The sequence below is a fragment of the Falco rusticolus genome, chromosome 5 (genome assembly GCF_015220075.1).
Source record: "Falco rusticolus isolate bFalRus1 chromosome 5, bFalRus1.pri, whole genome shotgun sequence".
Classification (NCBI taxonomy): Eukaryota; Metazoa; Chordata; class Aves; order Falconiformes; family Falconidae; genus Falco; species Falco rusticolus.
The window spans coordinates 49,975,271-49,997,325 of record NC_051191.1 but is presented as its reverse complement, the minus strand read 5'-3'; the positions used below and the strand labels follow the sequence as shown (position 1 = coordinate 49,997,325).

Genomic DNA, 22,055 nt, shown 5'->3' with positions numbered 1-22,055 from the left:
CAGAACAGGAAATAAAGAAACCTGGAATGTACTGTTAAATGTATTTCTTGAATGATCAAGATAACCTAATAATGCAATATAATGAACCTTGTAAAAATCAAAACACAACAAAACCACCTAATGTAACTGAAACGCAGCTCAGTATTTTCCCAAACACTCTGTATCTCAAATTTTGAATCAATAGGGAATACAGAAGTAGTCTCTCAGCTGCAGACTTACATATTTAAAAATACATATCCCTTATTTCTCCACATACGCTTGGATGATGAATATTTCAGCTTCTACCTGTAGAACACAGAAACTACGTTTTGGGTTTGTTGTGTTTTTTAAAAAACAGTAAAAACTGAGCATTTCATATATTTTTATAGAAAACTAAAATTTGAAATAAAACCACTAAATGACACAGAATACCAAATGGCTAATAAATATTTTTGTTCAGTAGGTAGAATTCCTCTAGGTAATAAGGTCACATTATTAACTTACCAATGGTCTAGAATATGTGTGTCTCGAACATTGTTTCTGCAATGCATGAAGCTTTTCCTGGAGGTACTGATTTTTGAAATGTAATTCTTCTACAGCATAATCTCGTGGCATTGCTTGCTGTGTTCTACATCAAAAATTTAATCAAGCCAAAACAAACAAATGGCTATTAATGCAGAAAAACATCCCTTAAGGTAAAAAAATCCATGAACACCTGGATTACTAGACTGGGTTTTCTAGGATTACTGGGCTAGTTATTCTAAATCAGTGTTAGCCATATACACTTCCAACTAATCCCTGTGAATTGAAAGCACTTACTTTGGCAAAAGGAATGTTCTTTTGAGACATGTACAGCTTCTATTTTCAGGTACACTACGCACTGTGTTAGTGGATACACTGATTAAGAATACAATCTCTAACCGCAACTTCGCAGTTCCAGTAACTTTCACCAACTCTAACCTGTAATTATAATTTTACATAATAGAAGCCAGATGTTTTTCATATTATTTAGCTTTTTAGAACCATGAACCAATGCTGAACATTCTCTGAACATACACAATTGCTCCCAAGTAACTAAGTTTTCTCATCAGAGACTCAAAGAAGGTTTTTTGAAATTCCCGTTTTTTTCCTTATTGAACCAATTGGTCTGACAGACACCATCTACCTCTTTCCACAATTTTTTTCTCATTTAGATATTTTATTTTTTACAGATTCTTTCAAAATGCCTCTCACCTCATGTAAGCAACTTCATTTTCTAATTCTAGATTCCGTTTTCTTAGTTCTTCCAGTTCCTTTTCAGTCTCTGAGGCTCTTACACCAACAACACGGTCAACAGTGACACCAGTAGTTTTCAGTTTCTTCTGTAGAACAATTTTCTCTTTTTCAGTCCTGCAACATTCAGTAAATTTACATTTAAAGCTTTATTTGCTAACTTGCTTTCTTTAGGAGAAAATATTTCTTGCTGTAAAGAATCTACATTTGCAATTTATTTGCTCACTGAACCACACCCCCTTTTCTGCTTCATAAGGTTACCTTATAGACAGTACAGCTTTACCTAAAAGAACTCAAACCCCAAACCTGGGGGGGGGGGGGGGGGGGGGGGGGGGGGGAAGAACAATATCAGTATTATGCATGTCATAAACCACTTGCTGGTCTTGCCTGTGTTTTATGTGAAATTCATGCAAGACTTGCTAAGAATAAATGCCATTCTGAAGCAGTTTCAAACCACAATTTAACAACAGCTACAATCACTGTAATAGTTCCCTCTCTCTTCTGCATCAGTAAAACCCTGCCATTACTGTACTGAAGTCAACATAACACTTGCAGAGGTTTTGCACGTTTTTTTTTAAAAAAGGCTTCCATCTCACAATCCTAGTACCATCAGTACTGCAGTAGCACTATGTATAACAGTAGCACAGTGTCCAATCCTAGCAATCTGATTAAAATAAAGTGGTGAGAAACAGCCTGTCTTCAGAAAACTTTTTTGTTTCACGGGAATAACAGAACGCTGTATCCAACTATTATAATAAAGGACTTAAAATTATTTTTATTCAGAGGCAGTTTCTTGTAATAAAGGTTGTTGGCTTCTATAAGGGAAATGACACTAGAGGAGTAGCCTGTTGCTTGAAAATTAACTAATCCTGTTAAATGTCAATAGCAATGTAAAATTCTAGGTATCAGTCTTATAAACATAACAAACTTATAACTATTATGTGGCAAACATATTTGGATTTCCCTTATGTCATTATTTTGTAGCTAAATCTATTAAAACCAACTCACTTGGTATAAATTTCCTTCAGTGTGTTCAACTGTTTGGCTAAAGCATCTGCTTCTTTTTCCTTTTCCCTTAGTTTGTTCCGCAATCCTTCCATTCTGATTTGCCATTTTTTACCTTCTTCCCATCTAATTATTTCCTCTTTGGAGGTCTGTGAAACAGATAAAACAAATTATGTGTTTATTTTGAATTTTTTTCTTAAGCAAAATAAGAAAACACATTAGAAAACCAAGAATGACATATTCTTCATTTATCAATTTAAAACATGAAGCCATAGCTGGCATATATTATTTACCATACGGTAAACAGCTGGCCCAGCTGGATAGGTTAAGTACGCTGTACTGACTGGTGTATAAAACTGATGCAGTTTAATGCTATTACCAAATTCTTCCTTAGCATTTAATATCCATTTTACAAAAAAGGAGGGAAACATTTTATGAAAATAGAGGTGCTAGTACATTGTATCCTTTTACTGTGAATTACACGTTAGTAAAGAACAGAGATTAAAGAAAAAAAAGTTTTTCTATGCCAATTTAAAGCAGATCTTTCTTCTGCAGCTCACCAGGTGTTTATTAGCCCCTGCTGCACAGATGCACAATCGGTCATTTTAGTTTATTTTTTCCTATGATAAACAGAAGTTACAATTCAGTAACTGTAAATTATACAGCAGTTAAAACCATACCTATATGACCACAAATGGTTACTGAAAAATCACAGTCAATAATTCCTGTAAGCAATTTTGTTGGTTTTTTTTTTTTTTAAAAAGAACTTTTTCCTTCTCCAGTTAGCCCCTGTACTTTCTTTTCTGTCTTCATTCTAAACAGTTACTGCAATTAAGGGACAGACACAAAGCAAGATCTTGGAAAAAACAAGTCAAGTTTGAGAAAAAGGTCTAGACACTATGCAACAGGCATTTAAAAAGTCTCAAATTAATTGGAAGTATAAATGCAGTCCTAGAATAATATTTAGAATCACAAATAACTTGAATGACATTTTACAAGCATGATATAATATTCCAGTATACCTTATGATTACCGTGACAAACCACTGATTAGTTACTGAAGTAGTAAAGTAACAAGCAAAAACCCAAATGAAACAACTGGTGAAATGAACACACTTCCAATTACTCAGAATGTCTTGCATGTGAAGAACAATCATTTGCACAGACATCATGCTTTTTATAATTCACACTTCTGCTCCCAAGTACTTCGTGGTTTTATCATTGCATTGATTTTGCAAATGCACATTTGACAGTCCTTATGTAATCAATTTCACTGCTACCTATAACATCTTAGTTTTCTAAGATTTGTAATGAACCTTTAACTCTACAAAAGGGGCAGGAAAACATTACTGTACCAGTACTAAGCAACACAAGCAGTAACAAAGAGCATGGGAAATATCAAGAAGTTACAGTCATGAAAGTGCTTTTCTTCTGATCAAGTTTGGTTGGTTGGTGGGGTGTTTTTTTCAGAAGCAATAGGGAGCATTAAACTGCCTAGACCTAGACTGATGATGTCTTTCAAAGCTATGATCTATATATCACATACCTTGTCTTCTCTTACACTTTTTTTTTCTGTTTCTTCACACTTCTCAAGTTCATTTTCCAACTTTTTATTTTTTTTCTGAAGTGCATCTATCAGATTCTCTTCATCAGCTTTGCTCTGAAAAATTACAAACTTTTACAAATTTAAAGTTCACCATTACCTGAATATTTTTCTCCACTCAAAATATAAGGACTCTAATTCCAGTTGCTAGAATTAGTTTACAACCTAAGTGATCTTTTAAAAATTATCTTTCAATTATTAAAAGTTTTGGAATGTAACTTTGCATTCTAAACTGAATAATCAGCAGGTAGCCGAATTAAAAAAAAAATATTAACCAATTCACTGTAAATCCTCTAATTTTCTTCTTAAAGGGGAAATGAGGACAGCCAGGAAGATCACAAAATTCCATTTTTCAAAGAAGCCTTGAAAATGGTAATTCAACTCCTCATATTCTTTCAAACATATTTCAAGGAGTAAGTTACTCTCAGTTTCTTCCTTTTATTTGAAGCATGCTTCCAACGGTAAAATTTCATAGCTCTGATGTAACGCACCTGATGAGCAAACCCAAATTTTTTAAACAAGTTTAAGTCCCGATACCTGCCAAAAGTACTTAATCTTTCCCCCCAAACCAGCACATCTATGCAGAAACTTGACCAAGACTGAACATTTTGAAAAATCACTTTTACCTGAATGATACTGCTTAGCTTCCTAATCCGTTTCTTCAGTTCTTCATTTTCTTTTTCCGTTTCATTTTTTTCTCTCAACATTTTAGCGAAAGCTTTTTTTTTCCCCTGAAGTTCTTGGTTCAACTCATCTCTTTCATGAGACAAAGAACTTTCCCTGGTTTTACTTATTTTAAGGTTATCTGTAAGTTTTGTAATCTGATTATTTAATTCCTCTATCTGTGTCTAAAAGAAAACAAACAAAACAGCAAACCTCATCAGGATTATCAACAATACAACACTGCAGTACAATGATATTACCTAGTACTCACTGTAAGCTCCTTGGTTTGTCTGTCAACAATCTCCTGGACATTCATATCTGCTTCTCTTTGTGATGCAGCAGAAATAATTTGCTGTTCAGCATGAGCAGTCATTTCTGCTCGGAGTTCCAGAAGTGCTTTACTCAAAGCCTAAAAATAATAAATTCAAGTTATTTTAAGTGAAGAAGCTGCAAACAGGAACATTACAAACCAAGAAAAAAGCAACTGTACTATATTATATTATGCAATTATATTCTACCTCCTGCTGTACTATACATAGAATTCTTAAGCATTAAGCAACATTAAACATTTATGTGACACAGGGATTAATTTTTGTTGACTAACTTTCTGCTGCTTCTCTTTTATGGCTAATTGGCTCTTCAGCTGTTCCAACAGGTTTTTCATTGTTGCTGTGGGTGCTCTACTATTTGCTTCTTTTTGGACTTCTAGTTCAGCTTCTACATTTGCTAATGCCTTTTCCTTCCGAGATAACATGTTCCTTAACTCGTTTACTTCATCTTTTAGTTGATCCACATCAACTGTGTGCTTTTCCTGAAGCCTAATGAAAAAATAAGCATTAATAGGGTGTACTGCAATAATTAAGTTAGCAAACTCCAAATAAATAACAAAGGGCATGGTGTTATATTTTTTATTATTGTTAAAGCAAATGACAAACGGATTTGGAAACAGCAAAAGACTGACTCAACAAAGGCAGCCTCCATTTAGTAAGAAAATTCCTCAAAATCATCAGCAAAATGAGGTTAGAGCATTGTTCATTCTAATTCCTGGCCTTTAAAGAAAACATACTTTTTCTCCTTTTAAACAGGGGTTAAATTTTCATGAGTTTAAACTTGTTAGGCAGAAAGTCCAAAGAGATGTACTGGGGGGAAAAAATTCCAAACACAAACCAGCACATATCACAGTAGCTTAAAGATAACTCTCATACCAAGACTCCCTGAATACTTTCTTTTTCACTGAATGGCACAAAGCTAACAACTGAAAGGTGTCTTTCCAATCCACAGTTTTTTCAATATTATCCCTGATGAAGAGCTACAAATTAAAAATAATTTACAATTACCAACCATAGTAACTTTGAGTTAGTTTTTTTCAGCCAAATCTTAAATTCAGTAAAAACATGTTCAATTTGATAGACTAGTCCTGTAGCAACAATACACCATCGATTTGATCCAATCCAAGTGTCTTATGTGCGACTTATGTTAACAGTCTAAAAACTTACTGGGCTCTGATAGTCTCAAACTCCTTGATTTTCATTAAAGTAATTTGTTTTTGTTTCTCCAAATCAGATGACGTTTTCTTTAATTTTCCAACAAGTGAAGCAAGAGAATTATCCTGTTCTGCTACAGTTTGCTCCATTTCAGCTAAGCAGAGAAAACGTTTGCTGTCTGAAACTGATAAAGAAGTCTTTTTCCCTAACTCCTGTAAAACAGAAAAAAAAGCATGTGATAAAACATTTTAAGCTTTAAATCAAAGGTAAACATTACCGATGCGTTTTAAACTCAGTCCTGAATATAACCAAACATTAATATCCAACACGTTTATTTACTGAGATATGATCTTAGTCCACAGAGAAAGAGATCACCCTGGTTTGAAAAGAGCTTTGTGCATCTAATGATTCACAGAATAATCAGTTAAATACAGGTTCCACCTTATCATAAAGTATCAAGAGAAAATTTGTACTGAAATGGGTTAGTTTAACGTAACCACAGACTGAATGGAAAGAACAGAAAACAAAATATATTTCTCTCTCCTAAAAGTCTCCATAAATTAGGATGATGATCTGAAAAATACTTATATATACTGAAGTGGTGACTTTGGTTTTTTACGCTTAACTTTTAAACCATCTCTTGCAAATTCTCTCAATAGTAATACAACAATAACTGTATCAACTAGCCATTTATTTTTCCTGTCATCATTTATCACATACTTTTGACTGCAAAACTGTTCTTTCGAGCAACAATTTTTATAATTTGGGAACAACTTCACTAACCCCACAAATACACATAACTCACCAAAGCAGTCTGTCTGAATTTATTAAGGGAATTGTCCGTATGCACATTTAACTTCTGGTGTAGAACTCTAAGGTCTTCCTCGTGCTTCTTTGCTGTTTCCTCCTGTTCCTGTTAGTTCAAAATAAAAATATAACTCTACTGATGCACACTATTCCAGAAAGTCATGAAACTACAGTACCTTCATGTTGATTGCTCACTCACTGCCTAAGTATTGCTCCACAAACTTTCTTCTAATTCTGGCAGTTTGTAAAATTATTTTCTTCTTGCAATGATCTGTGATTATTTTTTTCCATTTTAACACCACAGGGAAAAAAATCTACTATTGCAGTTTTAAGTTATGTAGGAAGTAGTACAGTGCAACAGGACAAGAGCTGGAAAGCATAACAGTTGTGTTGGTCCCCACCACCTATGACTATCAATACAACAGCGATATCCGTGCTATGTACTTTTCACATCTCTTTACTTCAGACTACAGTGTGATCCTGTGGACTGAATGTCTACTAACAGACAGAGCACAGTACGCTCATTTTTAGACTGCATCTTCTGGTTTAGTTCAAACCAAAAAGACTTAAGATTTCTCCCAGAAGAAATAGCTACACCTATTAACCAAAGCACACCGAGTGAAGACGACAGGAAGTCTCCTTTGGAAATGTGCTCCTGATCCAAACACACTAAAACTGATGCATCTTTAGTCTTGAGTACCTCTTAGACACAAGGCTTAAAACATGCTTTAAGAGCATAAAGAATAAAGGATATAAATTATGCTTAAATAATATAAAGTACGCTTACATACACTGTTTATGATTTAAAATATGCTTTAAGCAGCATATTTTCCATAAATGCATGCCCTTATTGTACCTTCCAAATTCATTGCAAGATGTAGTCCAGAGTTCATTGTTGCAAGTACTGGAAAATCTTATATAAAACACACTGAGACCACTTCGCACAGCAAAATTTTAACTTTCTTCCTGTCACAATATTTTAATTCCTAGACAGACATGATGTACGTTAACTTGACTGAGTGAGCCTCAGATTTTAAGAAGTTAAAAAATTCTACATTAATTTCTACATAAAAAATTACTAATTATCTCTGTTCCCTTAGGTAAGAAACTTTTTAATATTTAACTAGCAATAAGATAAGGAATCAACTAATACAACTTAAAAATGGAAGAATTTTTGTGCAAAAAGTTTAACTACCTCTCTTGCTTTAGCAAGCAAATGTTGGTACTTTTTTAACACTTCCTCCTTTTGATTTAATCTTGCTTGCATATTTGCAATGGTTTGATGAGCAATTTTTATGGCATGATGGTACTCTGGATCATCTTCTTGTTTGCCTATTTTAGCCATTATCTTCTCTGTTTCTGATGCTGTAGGTAATCGAAGTCTTAGTTCATTTATAACTTTTTCTCTTGATAAAACGTTTTGTTCAGCTTTCCACACAGCAGTTTCCTTTTCTTTTAATTTCTACAACAAAAGGCAAATGTTGCATTTCCAGAAAGATTTGTCTAAATGGACTTACAAACACAAAACATTTTGCACTCAGTTCTGGCTGTATGGGATTACTATTAGATTTAAAAAGTCCCAGAATATTATTACTGAGTCTTTATGTATTATTTGCTTGGAACAAGACACTTGAGGAATTCATTTTGTGCTACCGAATTAGGAAGCTGGCAATTTTCAAATTTCTTAAGAACCAGAAAGTATTTTCTGTAACAGCATTTCCATTTAGCAAACCAAAATAAAAGGATTTTGCTAGGCTAATTGTTAAATTCAATGTAAAACTTGCTGAATTTAACTAGCTATAGTCAATTTAATTTTATATAGCAAGGGCATCTTACCCTACTAAATGAACAATCTAAAATACTCAAAAATCTTCCCCAATAATTTGTTCCAATGGAAAAAACCAGTTCATTTTAGTCATGCTGTGATTATATTATTTACATTTTCTCCATGTTAAATACTTCTAAGGGTTTAGACACATCTGAGTGACATTTATTAAAAGGCATTTATTCTATTGAAAAAACACTAAAGGGCTAAAAATTAAAATTTTGCCCCTTTATATGATAATTTATTCATTTAATTACCTCTTCCAGTGATTTGCAGGTTGCCCTAGTTTCCAGGATTGTTCGAATATGCTCCTGAATCTTTCTCAAAGCCAACTCAAGTTGTTGTGGTAGTGGCAAAGTAGGATCTGGAACTGACCCTGTAGCCTCTTCTAACTGCACAGAAAGATTCGTATTCATGTAATCTGACAGCTCTGAAAAACAGGGTTATGAGTCTATTTTTAATTAACGCAGTGCATGTACCTTTACAGCTGTACCAAGTATTTCATTTTGTTGATGGTCATACAGGTCTAATTGGCGCTGCAGTTCTACTTCCCTCTGATCCCAAGCCATCTGCCTTTCTTCATGAAACTGTAACAAAGGTTTGATAAAGATTTATTGAAGGCAATGGGAATTTTATAACCAACTTAAACAGGAAAAAAAAAAAGAGATACCAAACTGTAAAATACTCAAATGTGCTATAAAAAAGAATTATGTAACCAAGATACAAACACCTATATTAAAAATTTTCTAGGAAGAATATTCTTTTTTAAAAATCACTTAATGACATAAGGAATAGGCTGTTTTTCTAATAGCACACAGAAGTACATACCTTGTTTTGCTGTACAATTTCTTCTTCTAGATTACTGATTGTATGTTCATATTCAGAAATTACATTACGCAAATACTTCACCTCTTCCTTATGTTTGACTAACTCTCGATTAAGTTTAAGTTCCTGCAGACGGAGTTCCTCCATCTTCATATGCCTTTCAATTACCTAATAATGAGTGACACACAGTATTACAATTTATGAAGCCCACAGGCCGCCTACATGCAGCTACACTCTGAGGCAGTGTGGCACTTAACAAACCAACAGGAAGAAAGACATTCCACCTTTTTAAGCTTCTTCAGTTCTCTTGAGTGAGGAGGCATGGCGAGAGTATGAAACTGCAAGAGGAATGACTGAGAAGTGCAGCAGACAACTGGAGAGGCTCCCCCTACACTGACTGAAGTGCACTGCAAACCATTTTCAAGTGCCCTACCTAAGCTATACCCTATATATCTGTCCAGACAAACAAAAAAAGCATGCATGAAGTGTTCATATTTTTAAAACAGCCTAAGATTTTCTAAACCATTAAAAATTTATGTCTTCAAAAATGCATATGTAGTAAGAATAACAGAAATATTTATGACAAAATGCTCTAAAAAAAAATTGAAAATTGGTTTAAAACAAAAACATGCCCAGAGCGCTACAACCATTGCTTACAGGCAGACATCTTTAGTTATGACAGATATAACCATATTAGATAATAAACAGTAATCTGGAAGAGAAGTGAGAAAGCCATATTCAAATTTCAAGGGAACATTGTTTACAATAGCAAAATATGACTGAGTAGAGTTACATGAGTATAATAACATTTCTGACCATGCTACCTAAATTATTGCCCCTGCATTTACTTAAAAAAGACACGGATTTGTAGTGAAGATTTCAATGCAAGCTCATGGAGCTTCAGAATGCTACTCTCTTTGTTTAGTTTAATTTCATTCATAATAAATTCATAATTTATTTCAATTTAATATAACTGAATTCATAGTTAACCTCTTCTTCCTATGCCACTTAATTGGGCACAAAAGCAAATTAGAAAATCTGACTAAGCTGATTTACAGTGCAAATAGCTAATGATGTATTACTTTTCTTAAACAGAAACCCACAAAATGACAGCTGTCTGTTGTGGTTTAACCCCAGCCAGCAACCAAGTACCACGCAGCTGTTTGCTCACTCCCCTGGTGGTATGGGAAGGAGAATCAGAAAAAGTTAAACCCCGTGGACTGAAGTAAGAACAGCTCAATAATTGAAATAATAACAACATAAATGACAATAACAACAATAATTGTAATGAAGAGAACAGTTTGAGAGATGAGTAAAACCCAAGGGAAAAAAAAACCCCAAGTGATGCACAATACAGTTGCTCACCACTGGCTGACTGATGCCCATCCAGTCCCCAGGCAGCAATCAGCAGCACCCAGCCAACTCCCCCCCAGTATATGTACACAGCATGACATTCCATGGTATGGAATATCCCTTTGGCTAGTTTGGGTCAGCTGTCCTGGCTATGCTCCCTCACAGCTTCTTGTAGGAAGCAGCCTGGGAGAGCATGTGAAACTTGAAAAGTCCTTGACTTAGCACTACTTAGCAACAGCTAAAACGTCAGCGTGTTATCAACATTATTCTCCTACTAAATCCAAAGCACAGCACTGCACCAGCTACTAAGGAAGAAATTAACTCTATCCCAGCTGAAACCAGGACACTATCATATTCAAACAAAGTGTATTTTGAAATCAGTAAGTTCTACATTAAAACAGACATTTAGGGAACAGGCTGAACTGAAATGTAATTTAAATGTGTATCAGATGAACAAAGTTATTCAAAGTTGTGAAACAGCAAACCTTTTGAGCTCCTCTTGTATCCTTCAATGCATGCAATAATTCTTCTAAACTTTTCAGTTTTAACTCCACCTCTAATGCTCTGTTTTCTGCATTTCGACGCTCCTGCTGGGCATGCTGAACTTCTTCCAGAATCTTCAGTTTGTCGTTCTGTAGCTGAATCATTGTTTTAGAGAATTTTTCTTGCTGTGCTAAAGGCAGAGCACCGCTAAACTGTCGCCGCAAAGACTGAACTGTCTGTTGCAGATGTTTGGCTCGATTTCTTCCTTCCAGTCGGGCAAAATATAAGGCTTGCTCTCTGTCATCAAGTTTCTGGTCTAAACGTAGATTATGGATCTCCACCTTCTGTAGTTTCAATTTAAGCGTTTCCAATTTGCCTAAAGCAACAGATTCGCTACCTTGAAGGGCTATGATCTGTTGATGCAGTTTTGCAATAACTACTTTTTCATCTGACTGTGCCTAAGAACAAAATTTAGAGAACAAATTTATTTTTCATCTTGAATATGTTAATGGAGTGTATATGTAAATATGAACATTTTATTTTATTCCATAGATAAGAGCAACAATTAGCCTCTAAGAGCTTTTAATTTTTCCACTATTATTTCTATAGCCACATTTTAGAATTACACTTTTTCAGATACGGATCTTAAAAATTGTATCTTACTAAAATACCAAGAAATGAAGAAATGTACACCTAAACTTAGAAAATATGGTAACATAAAACCCGACAGAAGTGTTGTATTTAGGGTCTCAAACTACTCAACAACATGAAAAAAAATCCAAATAAATTATTTCAGCTAATAACAAAGAAATATATTAAATCTACCAAAAATCTTCAAGATTACAAATTATTGCTTGTCTTGTAAAAAACGACCAAACTTTCCTGATAATATATTTAAATATTGACCGTGAGCTATTAATCATTTAGGAATAAATATTACCTAAGTATCAGGACCTGTAATAGCTGTACAGCTAGAAATGGAAAAAAATTAAGAAGGGAATAATTAATGGAATACAGAACTCCTGAAAGAATATGTATGTTACATAGACCAGCTTGTTAAGAACCTTCTGAAATGCTTTTCCAGTTTCCTAATTCACTGTAAAATTACTTCATTTCCTTTCACTTCAAGGAAAAAAAAAAATCCAAATTGCAGTGTTAATAAAGGTTTAATTTTACCTGATAGTCTAAAATTTGCATTCTAAGAAATTCTACTTCTTGATCTCTATATTGCTGGCGTGCCTCCAGAGCTTCAACTTGCATCTTTGCCACGTCAGACAGTTCTCTTAACCTTGCGGAGAAAACAAAAACAGTATTGTGTCACTTGAAACCACTGAATAAGCTATTAAGTTTTTCTACACAGAAGATGCTAAGAAAAGATGCTTAGTATGTTTCTCCATATCAAAACATTTGAAGACTTTGTTCTTTACAGCATACTCTTCAGAGTCCTTGATATAAAAATTCTTCTGTACTGCCTCTCAGCTTTTTCACAGGACATTTTCCTGTAAATCATACACAAGTTTGTTAGCAGTAACCTACTCCAGGAAAACAATGCCATGGTTTTTACCTCAACTGCACACCTTTGCCCTCTATTTTTCTGCCACTTCAGGACATAAAAAGTTTCATTTTCAATTCCCATCTCTGCATCCCCAAGCCTAATCACCAATTTTCAGTATCAAAAATCCCTGCAAATATGCCCACAGAATTAATACTTCATGATACATTACTAGTGTATTACATAAGCCTATATAGCCTAAATTTTTGCATGCTTCTGAACATACTGCATTCAAAATTTGTTACTTCACTACTTACTTTGATACTTCAGTCTTGAGCTCCATCTCACGCTTCTCTAGGTCCATGATTTGTCGTCTATCTGCATCACTTACTGCCTTACTTACACTCTTTGACAGTTCATCTCTTAATTCCTGTTCCACTTTCTGTGCCTCAAGGTTGATTTTGGTGAGCTTAAAAAAAAAAGCAAACCCAGAAACAAACAAAATGGTATCCTAAGCACACAACTGCTCCCAACCCTGCAAATAAAAAGAAGCGCCAAAAGTATCTTTTCTTTTCTAGTCATTAAAAAACCACTACTCAGCTGTGTTCAGAAAACATTTTTTTTCCTCTCTGCTTAAACATCTTTTTGTTTGCAGCATTGCATACACAAAGGAACAGATACGAAGGTCAGCACATAACACAATTCTTAATTATACGCGATTTTTAAGTGAATTTTCTTAAAACCATTACTGCAATAAATTGTTCAAACCAAGAAAATAAAAAAAGAGTAAGATTGTAAACTCTTCAGGAAATAAACAGTCTTACTGATATATTTATATACTGGATAGTATCGCAGGATTGGTAACACAAATAGAGGTTATAAGCGTCAAGACTCAGGACAGCATAGTTCTTTAAGTGATACCATTTCAAGCAGCCTGATCTTTCAAGTTGATTATTAAATACCACGTAGCCAATGTTTCAATTCAAACCAAAGAGCATTAAAAAAAGATCGATATCTGGAAAACATTAGGCAACACAGAGAAGACTCAGGAATTAATTTAGTAAATACAGTTGTGGCAAATTAATCTGATAGCACTCCTAATAAAACAACTGACTTCCTAAAGAAAAAAAAAAAGCATGGTGTATGTTGTTATCTGCACTTCACGTATTTGAGACAGTACTATCTGGAAAACTAAGTCATGTTGAAGTAGATTTGTAAGTTTAGAAGATGTCTAGTAGACTTCTTCTAGTTACTAGTTCTTAAACAGGTATCACTTACAACTTTCATTAATTACCTTAGCAAGGCAACAAATGTGTACAACTGCCTATAAATAGATTTGGGCTGCAATTTATAATAAAGTCTCCTACTATTAAATCATTAATTTATATAAAAAACTACAAATATGAATACTGGGGTCAAAAAATCTAAAAAGATTAAGACTGATATGACAGGAATACTAAGCATAATCAGCTTCAATAGCACGTGACTTCTATCCCTTCATTATAGATAACGTTTGGCATGTATGAATAGCCAGCCAGTAACAGTCATGACACAATTGTTTGCAAAAGGGATGCAAAGGTCTAACATTTGTTGAATCATTGGTAAATTAAGGAAAAATTACCATAAAAGGGATCATATGAATTAGATACATGACATAACAGGTCAAGAACAGACTTTTTTCTAGCAGTCTGCTGAAAAAACAGCAAACTATTTGTCAAGATGCTCATCGTGTATTTTACAGAGATTAACTAATGTTTGAAATGAACTACTGACAAATTACATTTTTTACAAATGTCCTGTGCATGCAAAATTGCAGCTCTTAAAGAACAGTATTTTGTATATAAGCTTATTTGCCAGTTGTGATACAAAATAATTAATACTTTTTGAAAAGCTCAAAAATATGCTTTTAAGATGTATCAAATTATGTTAAATCTCAACAGACTTACCTCAGCAAATTTTGTTTCTAATTCAAAATTACGTTCTTCTATTTGCTTTACGGTATTCCTTAAATGTTCATACATTCGTTGCAAATGTTCTGCTCTCTGTCTTTCATTTAGTTCCTTCATTTCCAACATTGTTATTTTCTTAGAAATGGACAAAATCTCATTGTTGGTTATTGCTTTTGTGGCCTTGTCCATGGCATTATCATCCTCTACATTAAAAAATATTTGGATTAGGGAATACACAACCTGATTCAACTACGAAAATTATTTGCACCATGAAAGAGAACACAAATTTTGCTTTATCTCTGTTCAGGTAAATTTATCAAAACACCTGTATTACTTTTTTAAACTGGAGGCATGGTTATCTTGCCTTATTACATGTTTGAAAAGTATCTGATTTTGATAAAATATTATCATCAGTTCTGAATGGGTATATCTGCAACCATGATTATTGAGACTGATACTATTTTCAATGTAGTCTTTCACTTTATCCTTAATTTAGATGGTAAATAAATTTTCAGGAAATTTAATTTAAAATCTGTAAAAGAAACAGATGTGGATGTGTTCTTCTTGAATAACAGGAATGTAAACTGTACACGAAACCCCAACTTCAAGAAAAAATACTTTTGTTACAGAGCATGAAACCAGGAAATAAAATAATTTTCCTGACAACCTAAGTAGTACTTTGACTGACTGACACTCGAGTTAGAACATACTGTATCTTATTAAAAATAAACAAATAAATAAATAAATAAAAATAATAATAATAAGGTAATGTTCCTTTAGAAGTTCCAGCTTTTAAACCCTTGACCCAGTAACCCAAGAAAAGTCAATGTTGGCACAGTTTCCAGAGGGAATGACCAAATTTTGTTTTGGTCAAGCAGATAAGTAAAATGAAACAAACAAAAAAAACACTCAAAAAACCCCAACCCAACCAAAAAACACCAAACAAAAAACCACCCCACTCCAAACCAAAACCCCTCAAAAAATTAAGATCACTTACGAAAAATACAAAATAGTTTTGACCTTTTTTGTTGCTGTTTTAAGATACATCAATTTTAAAATGTTTTAAAATATTACTTTTACACAGGACATACCATTTGATTTTTAATGTTGCAATATAACTTTCATACTTGCCTAGTTTAGTCATCTGTTCCCAAGCCTGTTCTACAGTGTGAAGTTTCTCTTTTGTGATCTCCAGTTCCTTGTTCAATAAATTTATCTGTGCTTTCAAGGATTCATTCTCATGCTGTATGACAAAAAAGTTGCAACATAACAGCAAAATATTTATCTGTAGCAGATGTTTAATATATATAAAATATTTTAAATTAACAGATTTTACCTATGCACAATCCATAATCTACATATATGGTAACAGAAGAGCATTAAAGTTCTCACCCAGGTGTAAAAATGCTAGGTCTTTGCTCTCTATGTTGTATCTTACTGTCAGCTAGTATTACTGTGACTATTTATTACCATTGACTGTCATTCCTAAAGTGTGTAGAATTAGATGAAGAAGTTTATGTTTGTCATATTAAACACTTTATTAACAGTAGGAAAGAAAGAAGTACTCTTGGAGGATATTTCATCCCGTACAGGATACTTCATCTTGCACATAAATATACATGCTGCTTCTAGTTCTTTCAGGCATCTAATATGATGCCTAAACATTTTGTAAATCTTCCTTCACTCCTCCAAATAGAAACACAAATTTCCACATTAATCAGTAAAATAAATTGAATACTTAATATTAATTTTCAATTTCTAGTTTTGTAAACACACTTTTAGTTTGCTATTGATAAATGATTCTCTAGCTCTATGAAATTGCTGAAATAGGCAATGCAAGTTTTCATACACACATTTCACAAACAGAGAAGGAATCATTCATTCTTCAGCTAACACAAATGCACCTACCTGTTCCATGCAGACAAATTTAATACTTAGTAAGTTTACCCACCACATGTATTTAATCCTTCTCAACCACAGAAACCCAAGAGATAAGAACATGACATAAACTTTGACTACTCATTAAACTACTACTTTCTTGGACTGTTATTTCTGACATGAATGAGAAGTGGGAGGTAGTAACATATATTTGAAGCCAGCTTCACAGTTCTTGAAAAGAAACTCATTTCTACTTGAGAATAAAGTATTCAAAAATTTCTACTTGAGAATAAAGTATTCAAAGGAATAGTTACATATTTGCAGTCCCTATGACGTTTTGCAAACACACTGTGAACTATCTTTGGCTATTTACTTTTTTATGGAAGTACAATGTCAAAGGTTTACTGCCTTTTGGAACTGAATATCTAGTTCTTGTAAATCTGGAATTAGTAAGAGCACTTACACTGAGAGAAAGCTTTGAAAGTGTTTACACTCATTCTACTTTCCTTATGACCTCCAAAACTGAAGATGATAGTAAATATTCCTTCTGCCAGCCGTGTTTTGGAAATCAAAGAATTAAAAGTACTTTGTGTGGGAACCAATGAAAAAAATTAACAACCCAAACCACCAAAACAATTAAACAAAATGCTTTTAGGTATGCCCATTGAAATAGCATCAGTAAGACTGGCTCCAGCATCTCATACCCACTATGGAAACTGTTATAAACAGCAGTTCTAGTGCTGGGACTTCTGTTCTATTAAGTGAGAACAACCCCCAATCTAGACGAATGTATAATGAGGGGGTTTTTTGCTTTAGGGTTCAAACATAATGCAAACATTACCTCCATGTGTTCCATGTTTGTTGTCCGTTGGACGAGCAAGTTATCTTTTTGTAACACATCTCTGTATTTAGCAGTTAATGCATTATACTGTTTATTAGCCAGTTCTAGTTCAGACAATGGCACACTACTATCCAACACTTTTTGCAGAGCTGCAATCTTAAAGCTTGCCGTTTCCTATGAAAATAATCAACACAATGGGTTACTAAGATCTGCTACATCTTTAAGTAGAAAGATTAAAATTACTCCATGGAAAACCAATACCACTTAATATAATGCTTTAGAACGCGATACTGGTTTATTTTAGTAAATTACTGTCCATCTTTACAAAATGCTTGCAATAAAATTTCAATTTCTCTGGTATTTCAACTCTCTGGGTAATTTTATAAATAGCTACCGCTTAATCGTAAGATGCTGTCAAAAAAATATTTTATAAGGATGAGTTAATACAGGCCCTAGCAACCTGCACGGCCAAAAAGTAAGATTTGGTTTCATATAATATTGTCAACAAAGAAAAAACTTGCTGAAGCAACTTCAGAAGGGGAAAACTGACCGGTTTCATATTATGACGCTTATTTAAATACAAAGAATGTTTTTGACAAAATTTATAACAGCATTTAACAAGCATTGGGATAATACATTCAAGAAACCAGTACTGCTTCCATTTAAGAAAAGTATACTCACTGCCAAATTGTAAAAATAAAAATGCGTACTATTACTACTATAAACTTTACCTTGAATCGTTGCAAGTTTCCAATCTTCCCTATAACTGCAGTCTCCATATGTGTTATTTCATCCTTTAATTTCTCATTTTCTTTCCTAAGATGACGTTCCATTTCAAGTAAAGTGGTATACTGCCTTGTTAGTGACCTTTCATTAACACGTAAAACAGTTATTTTCCTACTATTTTCTGCAAGTACTTTTTTTGTTTCATCAGGATCCAGCTGAAGTGCACCGAGTAAATTCTGTAAAATAATTTAACAAGAACCTTGTACAGAAATAAGGTAAAATTCAACTACACAGACAAGTTTTCTTGTACATTTTTTAATCTAGGTGTAAAAATTCCATTAAACTGTCCAAAATATTTTTTTGTAATAAAAAATACACACACACTCAACATATGCATAAGAATACAATATTCTATTATAAGAAAAGAACAAAGTTAAATCTTCAAAATCATTAGTTTCTGAGGAATAGAAGCTAAATACAGCTGACTGACGTTTTCAAAATTTAGAACAAAAATAATTCTTTGCATTCACCGGCACCAGTCTTCCTCCCTTTTACTAGAATCAAAACAAATGTATTGGAACAATTTTCAAAACCAAACAGAATCCCTCTGGTTCCTAACAAACACTAATGATGTCCTACTTTGAGGACCAAAACAGTATTTGTGAAGTAACCATAGGACCCCTCCTACAGAAACATGTGATTGTGTATATGTGTGCACACACATGTCTGCATGGCATGTGTAAAACTGAGAAGGGGCAGGGTAGGGAGAGGTGGGGAGGGAAATACAGCAACTCAGGTCACAGAAAGCATGTGAGCTTTAACTTCGCTGTTGCACACACCAGCCTGCCAAAGAGAAAGAGAGTAGAAATTGGAGCTGTAAATCCCCATGTTCCCATGAACATAATGAAGAAAAGTGAGCAGGTAGCTATCAAAATATCCAGAGTCCTGGAGACCTGAAGCCATGAAAAAGATCTGCTTCTGTGGCAACTAGCAAAGATTTGGTTTTTCTGATCGACAAGTCTATTTTTCTTAAGGTTTTAAGAGCAAGCAACACGTTTTAATTGAAAATCCACAGTGAATTAATTTCAGAGAAAAGTTTAATCTAAAACTGTTCACTTAATTCTTACTGAAATTACATACTAACAAAAAATAATATTAAATAACAGTACATATTTCTTATTTTTGGATAGGATATGTTTCTGGAAACAAAAGCTATTGGTAAACAGTAATTTCTTACCAGATCTCAACAATACTTTGATAGCACCACTAATATCATATAACCCTTATCATATTTTAAATATATTTAAAAAACAAATCCCAGAAATATCTTAATCCTGCTACATACACCTAGTGCCCTGGCATGTACAGGACAACCAGATGATCAGGCCCAGTCAGCATGGGTTTATGAAAAGCAGGTCCTGCTTGACTAACCTGATCTTCTATGACAGGGTGATCCACTTAGTGGATGAGTGAAAGCCTATGGATATTGTCTACCTAGACAATAAAAATAAATAAATAAGAATAAATAAATTAAGCCTTTGACACAGTTTCCCACAGATTTCTCCTGGAGAAACTGGCAGCTCCTGGCTTGGACAGAGGTACTGAATAAAAAGCTGGCTGGATGGCCAAGCTCAAAGAGTTGTGGTGAATGGAGTTAAATCCAGTTGACAGTCGGTCACAAGTGGTGTTCCCCGGGGTTCAGTATTGAGGCCAGTTCTGCTTTACGTCTTTATCAATGATCTGGATGAGGGGATTGAGTGCATCCTCAGTAAGTCTGCAGAAGCCACCACGCTGGGCAGGAGTGCTGATCTACTTGAGGGCAGGAAGGCTCTGCAGAGGGATGTGGACGAGCTGGACTGATGGGCGAGGTCAACTGTATGCAGTTTACCAGGGAGAAGTGCTGGGTCCTGCATTTGGGTCACACCAACGCCACACAATGCTACAGGCTTGGGGCAGACTGGCTGGAAAGCTGACTGATGGACAAGGACCTGGGGGTGCTGGCTGACAGCTGGGTGAACGTGAGCCAGCAGTGTGCCCAGGTGGCCAAGAAGGCCAACAGCATCCCGGCTTGTATCAGACACAGTGTGGCCAGCAGGACCAGGGAAGTGATTGCCTGCCTGTGCCTGAGCACACTGGTGAGGCCACATCTCCAGTACTGCGTTTGGTTTTGTGTCCCTCACTACCAGAAAGACATAGATGTGCTGGAGCGTGTCCAAAGACTGGCCACTAAGCTGGTGGAGGGTCTAGAGCACAAGTCTCATCACGAGTAGCTGAAGGAACTGGCATTGTTTAGCCTGGAGAAAAGAAGGTTTAGGGGAGACCATGCCGCCCTCAACAACTACCTCAAAGAATGTAGTGAGGTGAGTATTGGTCTCCTCCCAAGTAACAAGTGACCAGACAAGAGAAAATGGCCTCAAGTTGTGCCAGGGGAGGTTTAGATTGGAGATTAGGAAAAATTTCTTCACTGAAAGGGTTGTCAAGCATTGGAACAGGCCGGCCAGAGACATGGTTGAGTCACCATCCCTAGAGATATTTAAAAGACATGTAGACATGGCATTTAGGGACATGGTTTAGTAGTGGACTTGGCAGTGCTAGATTAACGGTTGGACTAGATAATCTTAAGGGTCTTTTCCAACCTAAATGATTCCATGCTACAATCTACTCCTGTGACTTGAAATGAAGAATAAGACACTGAACAAATTAAGTAAGATATCTCTCTCTCTCATACAGTAGAAACACCTGAAAAACAATTTCAGTTTCACTTTTCTGGAAATATATCTAGACTTAATTGCCTCAGGATACAATTATTTTGCAAATCAATCACAGTTATGAATAAGATTATAAGCAGGACTACGTACCACTACAGTTACCCCTCAGCAGAAGTAAAGGGTTATAAGTCAACTGTCTAAACTTAGGCATGCAGTGTCATTTTCAGCACCTTGTGATATCCTTACCCTGTGTCTGCTTCTCTAAAATGACACATGTCCCATAAACCTTCTGTCATATTTGGCAGCTTTTGGTACCAGCCCAAAGACACCTGAAGCCATCTGAAATCGTGCTATGTCTGTGATCAGATACCTGCATCAATTCCAGGAACTTTTAAGTATCACCTTCTTAAGAAGTTATTTTTCACTTTTCTTAATAGAATATTGAATTCAAGTCTTGGTGGAAGTAAATCAAAATAGAAAGATGAATTCTGTTTCCTGTTTTTGCGAAACACTGATACATATACATGAACAGGTATATATAAATAAGATGTCATTCCAAGTAATAACCTTAATTTTTAGTATAAATTAATGTGTTTTCCATGGGTGTGCCTGCATAGCTCCTCCTCCCAAACAGCCTGAATAACAACTGCTGTTGAGAGCATATGAGTGTAAATAGTGGGTGTAAACAGAATACCTGTGACTGATTGAGAGGGCATTTGCTCAAAACTGATAATCTTGAAGAGGAAGATGACCATCACACAGGTTGAATAGTAACCATAAAATTAGAGACTTAAAGAAGTACTCAGCTTGAAAATTAGTATAAAGCATGAAAACATCCAGCAGCAGGGGCAGAGAGAGTTACAATGTAGCACTTTTAATCTAGTTCAGGTTCAGACGTTTCCCCACTGTCTGTGCACATGTGAGCGTTTCCTCCCTGCTGCACACCTCAAGCCTGCACGCTCCAGGTAAGGGACTGGCAGTACCAAGTGCAACAAGTAGGGACCCACAAGCTGGGTGTGTGTATGTGACCTCCTGGGGTGGTTTCTCACCAGTGCATGGATTAGCAGACTGCAGGGAGGCACACAGGTATGCGTAACACCAGAGCAGCCCCACATCTACACAGCACCCTGAAGCACGCTCAAGAGGTGTGTGCTGTTAACCTG

At 35.0% G+C, this 22,055-nt stretch overlaps 1 protein-coding gene across 11 annotated transcripts in view; it reads right to left on the bottom strand.

Annotated features, from left to right (window-relative positions):
- Positions 1-22,055, bottom strand: part of CEP290 (centrosomal protein 290) — a 54,787-nt gene that overhangs the window by 10,169 nt on the left and 22,563 nt on the right. For 5 of the 11 annotated variants that reach the window (XM_037388171.1, XM_037388170.1, XM_037388172.1 and 2 more), the window contains 20 exons: positions 18,190-18,420; positions 17,459-17,632; positions 15,871-15,982; positions 14,737-14,942; positions 13,108-13,259; positions 12,475-12,586; positions 11,301-11,756; positions 9,466-9,630; positions 9,117-9,224; positions 8,895-9,029; positions 8,008-8,274; positions 6,811-6,918; positions 6,018-6,217; positions 5,126-5,339; positions 4,793-4,930; positions 4,485-4,706; positions 3,802-3,915; positions 2,260-2,405; positions 1,213-1,368; positions 484-607 (listed from right to left, as the gene is read on the bottom strand). In XM_037388171.1, coding sequence (XP_037244068.1) covers positions 484-607; positions 1,213-1,368; positions 2,260-2,405; positions 3,802-3,915; positions 4,485-4,706; positions 4,793-4,930; positions 5,126-5,339; positions 6,018-6,217; positions 6,811-6,918; positions 8,008-8,274; positions 8,895-9,029; positions 9,117-9,224; positions 9,466-9,630; positions 11,301-11,756; positions 12,475-12,586; positions 13,108-13,259; positions 14,737-14,942; positions 15,871-15,982; positions 17,459-17,632; positions 18,190-18,420 — 3,540 coding nt within the window. Of the gene's footprint in view, positions 1-219; positions 286-483; positions 608-1,212; positions 1,369-2,259; positions 2,406-3,801; positions 3,931-4,484; positions 4,707-4,792; positions 4,931-5,125; positions 5,340-6,017; positions 6,218-6,810; positions 6,919-8,007; positions 8,275-8,894; positions 9,030-9,116; positions 9,225-9,465; positions 9,631-11,300; positions 11,757-12,474; positions 12,587-13,107; positions 13,260-14,736; positions 14,943-15,870; positions 15,983-17,458; positions 17,633-18,189; positions 18,421-22,055 lie in introns of all 11 variants that reach the window. The other 6 variants (XM_037388179.1, XM_037388173.1, XM_037388176.1 and 3 more) reach the window with 2 other exon arrangements.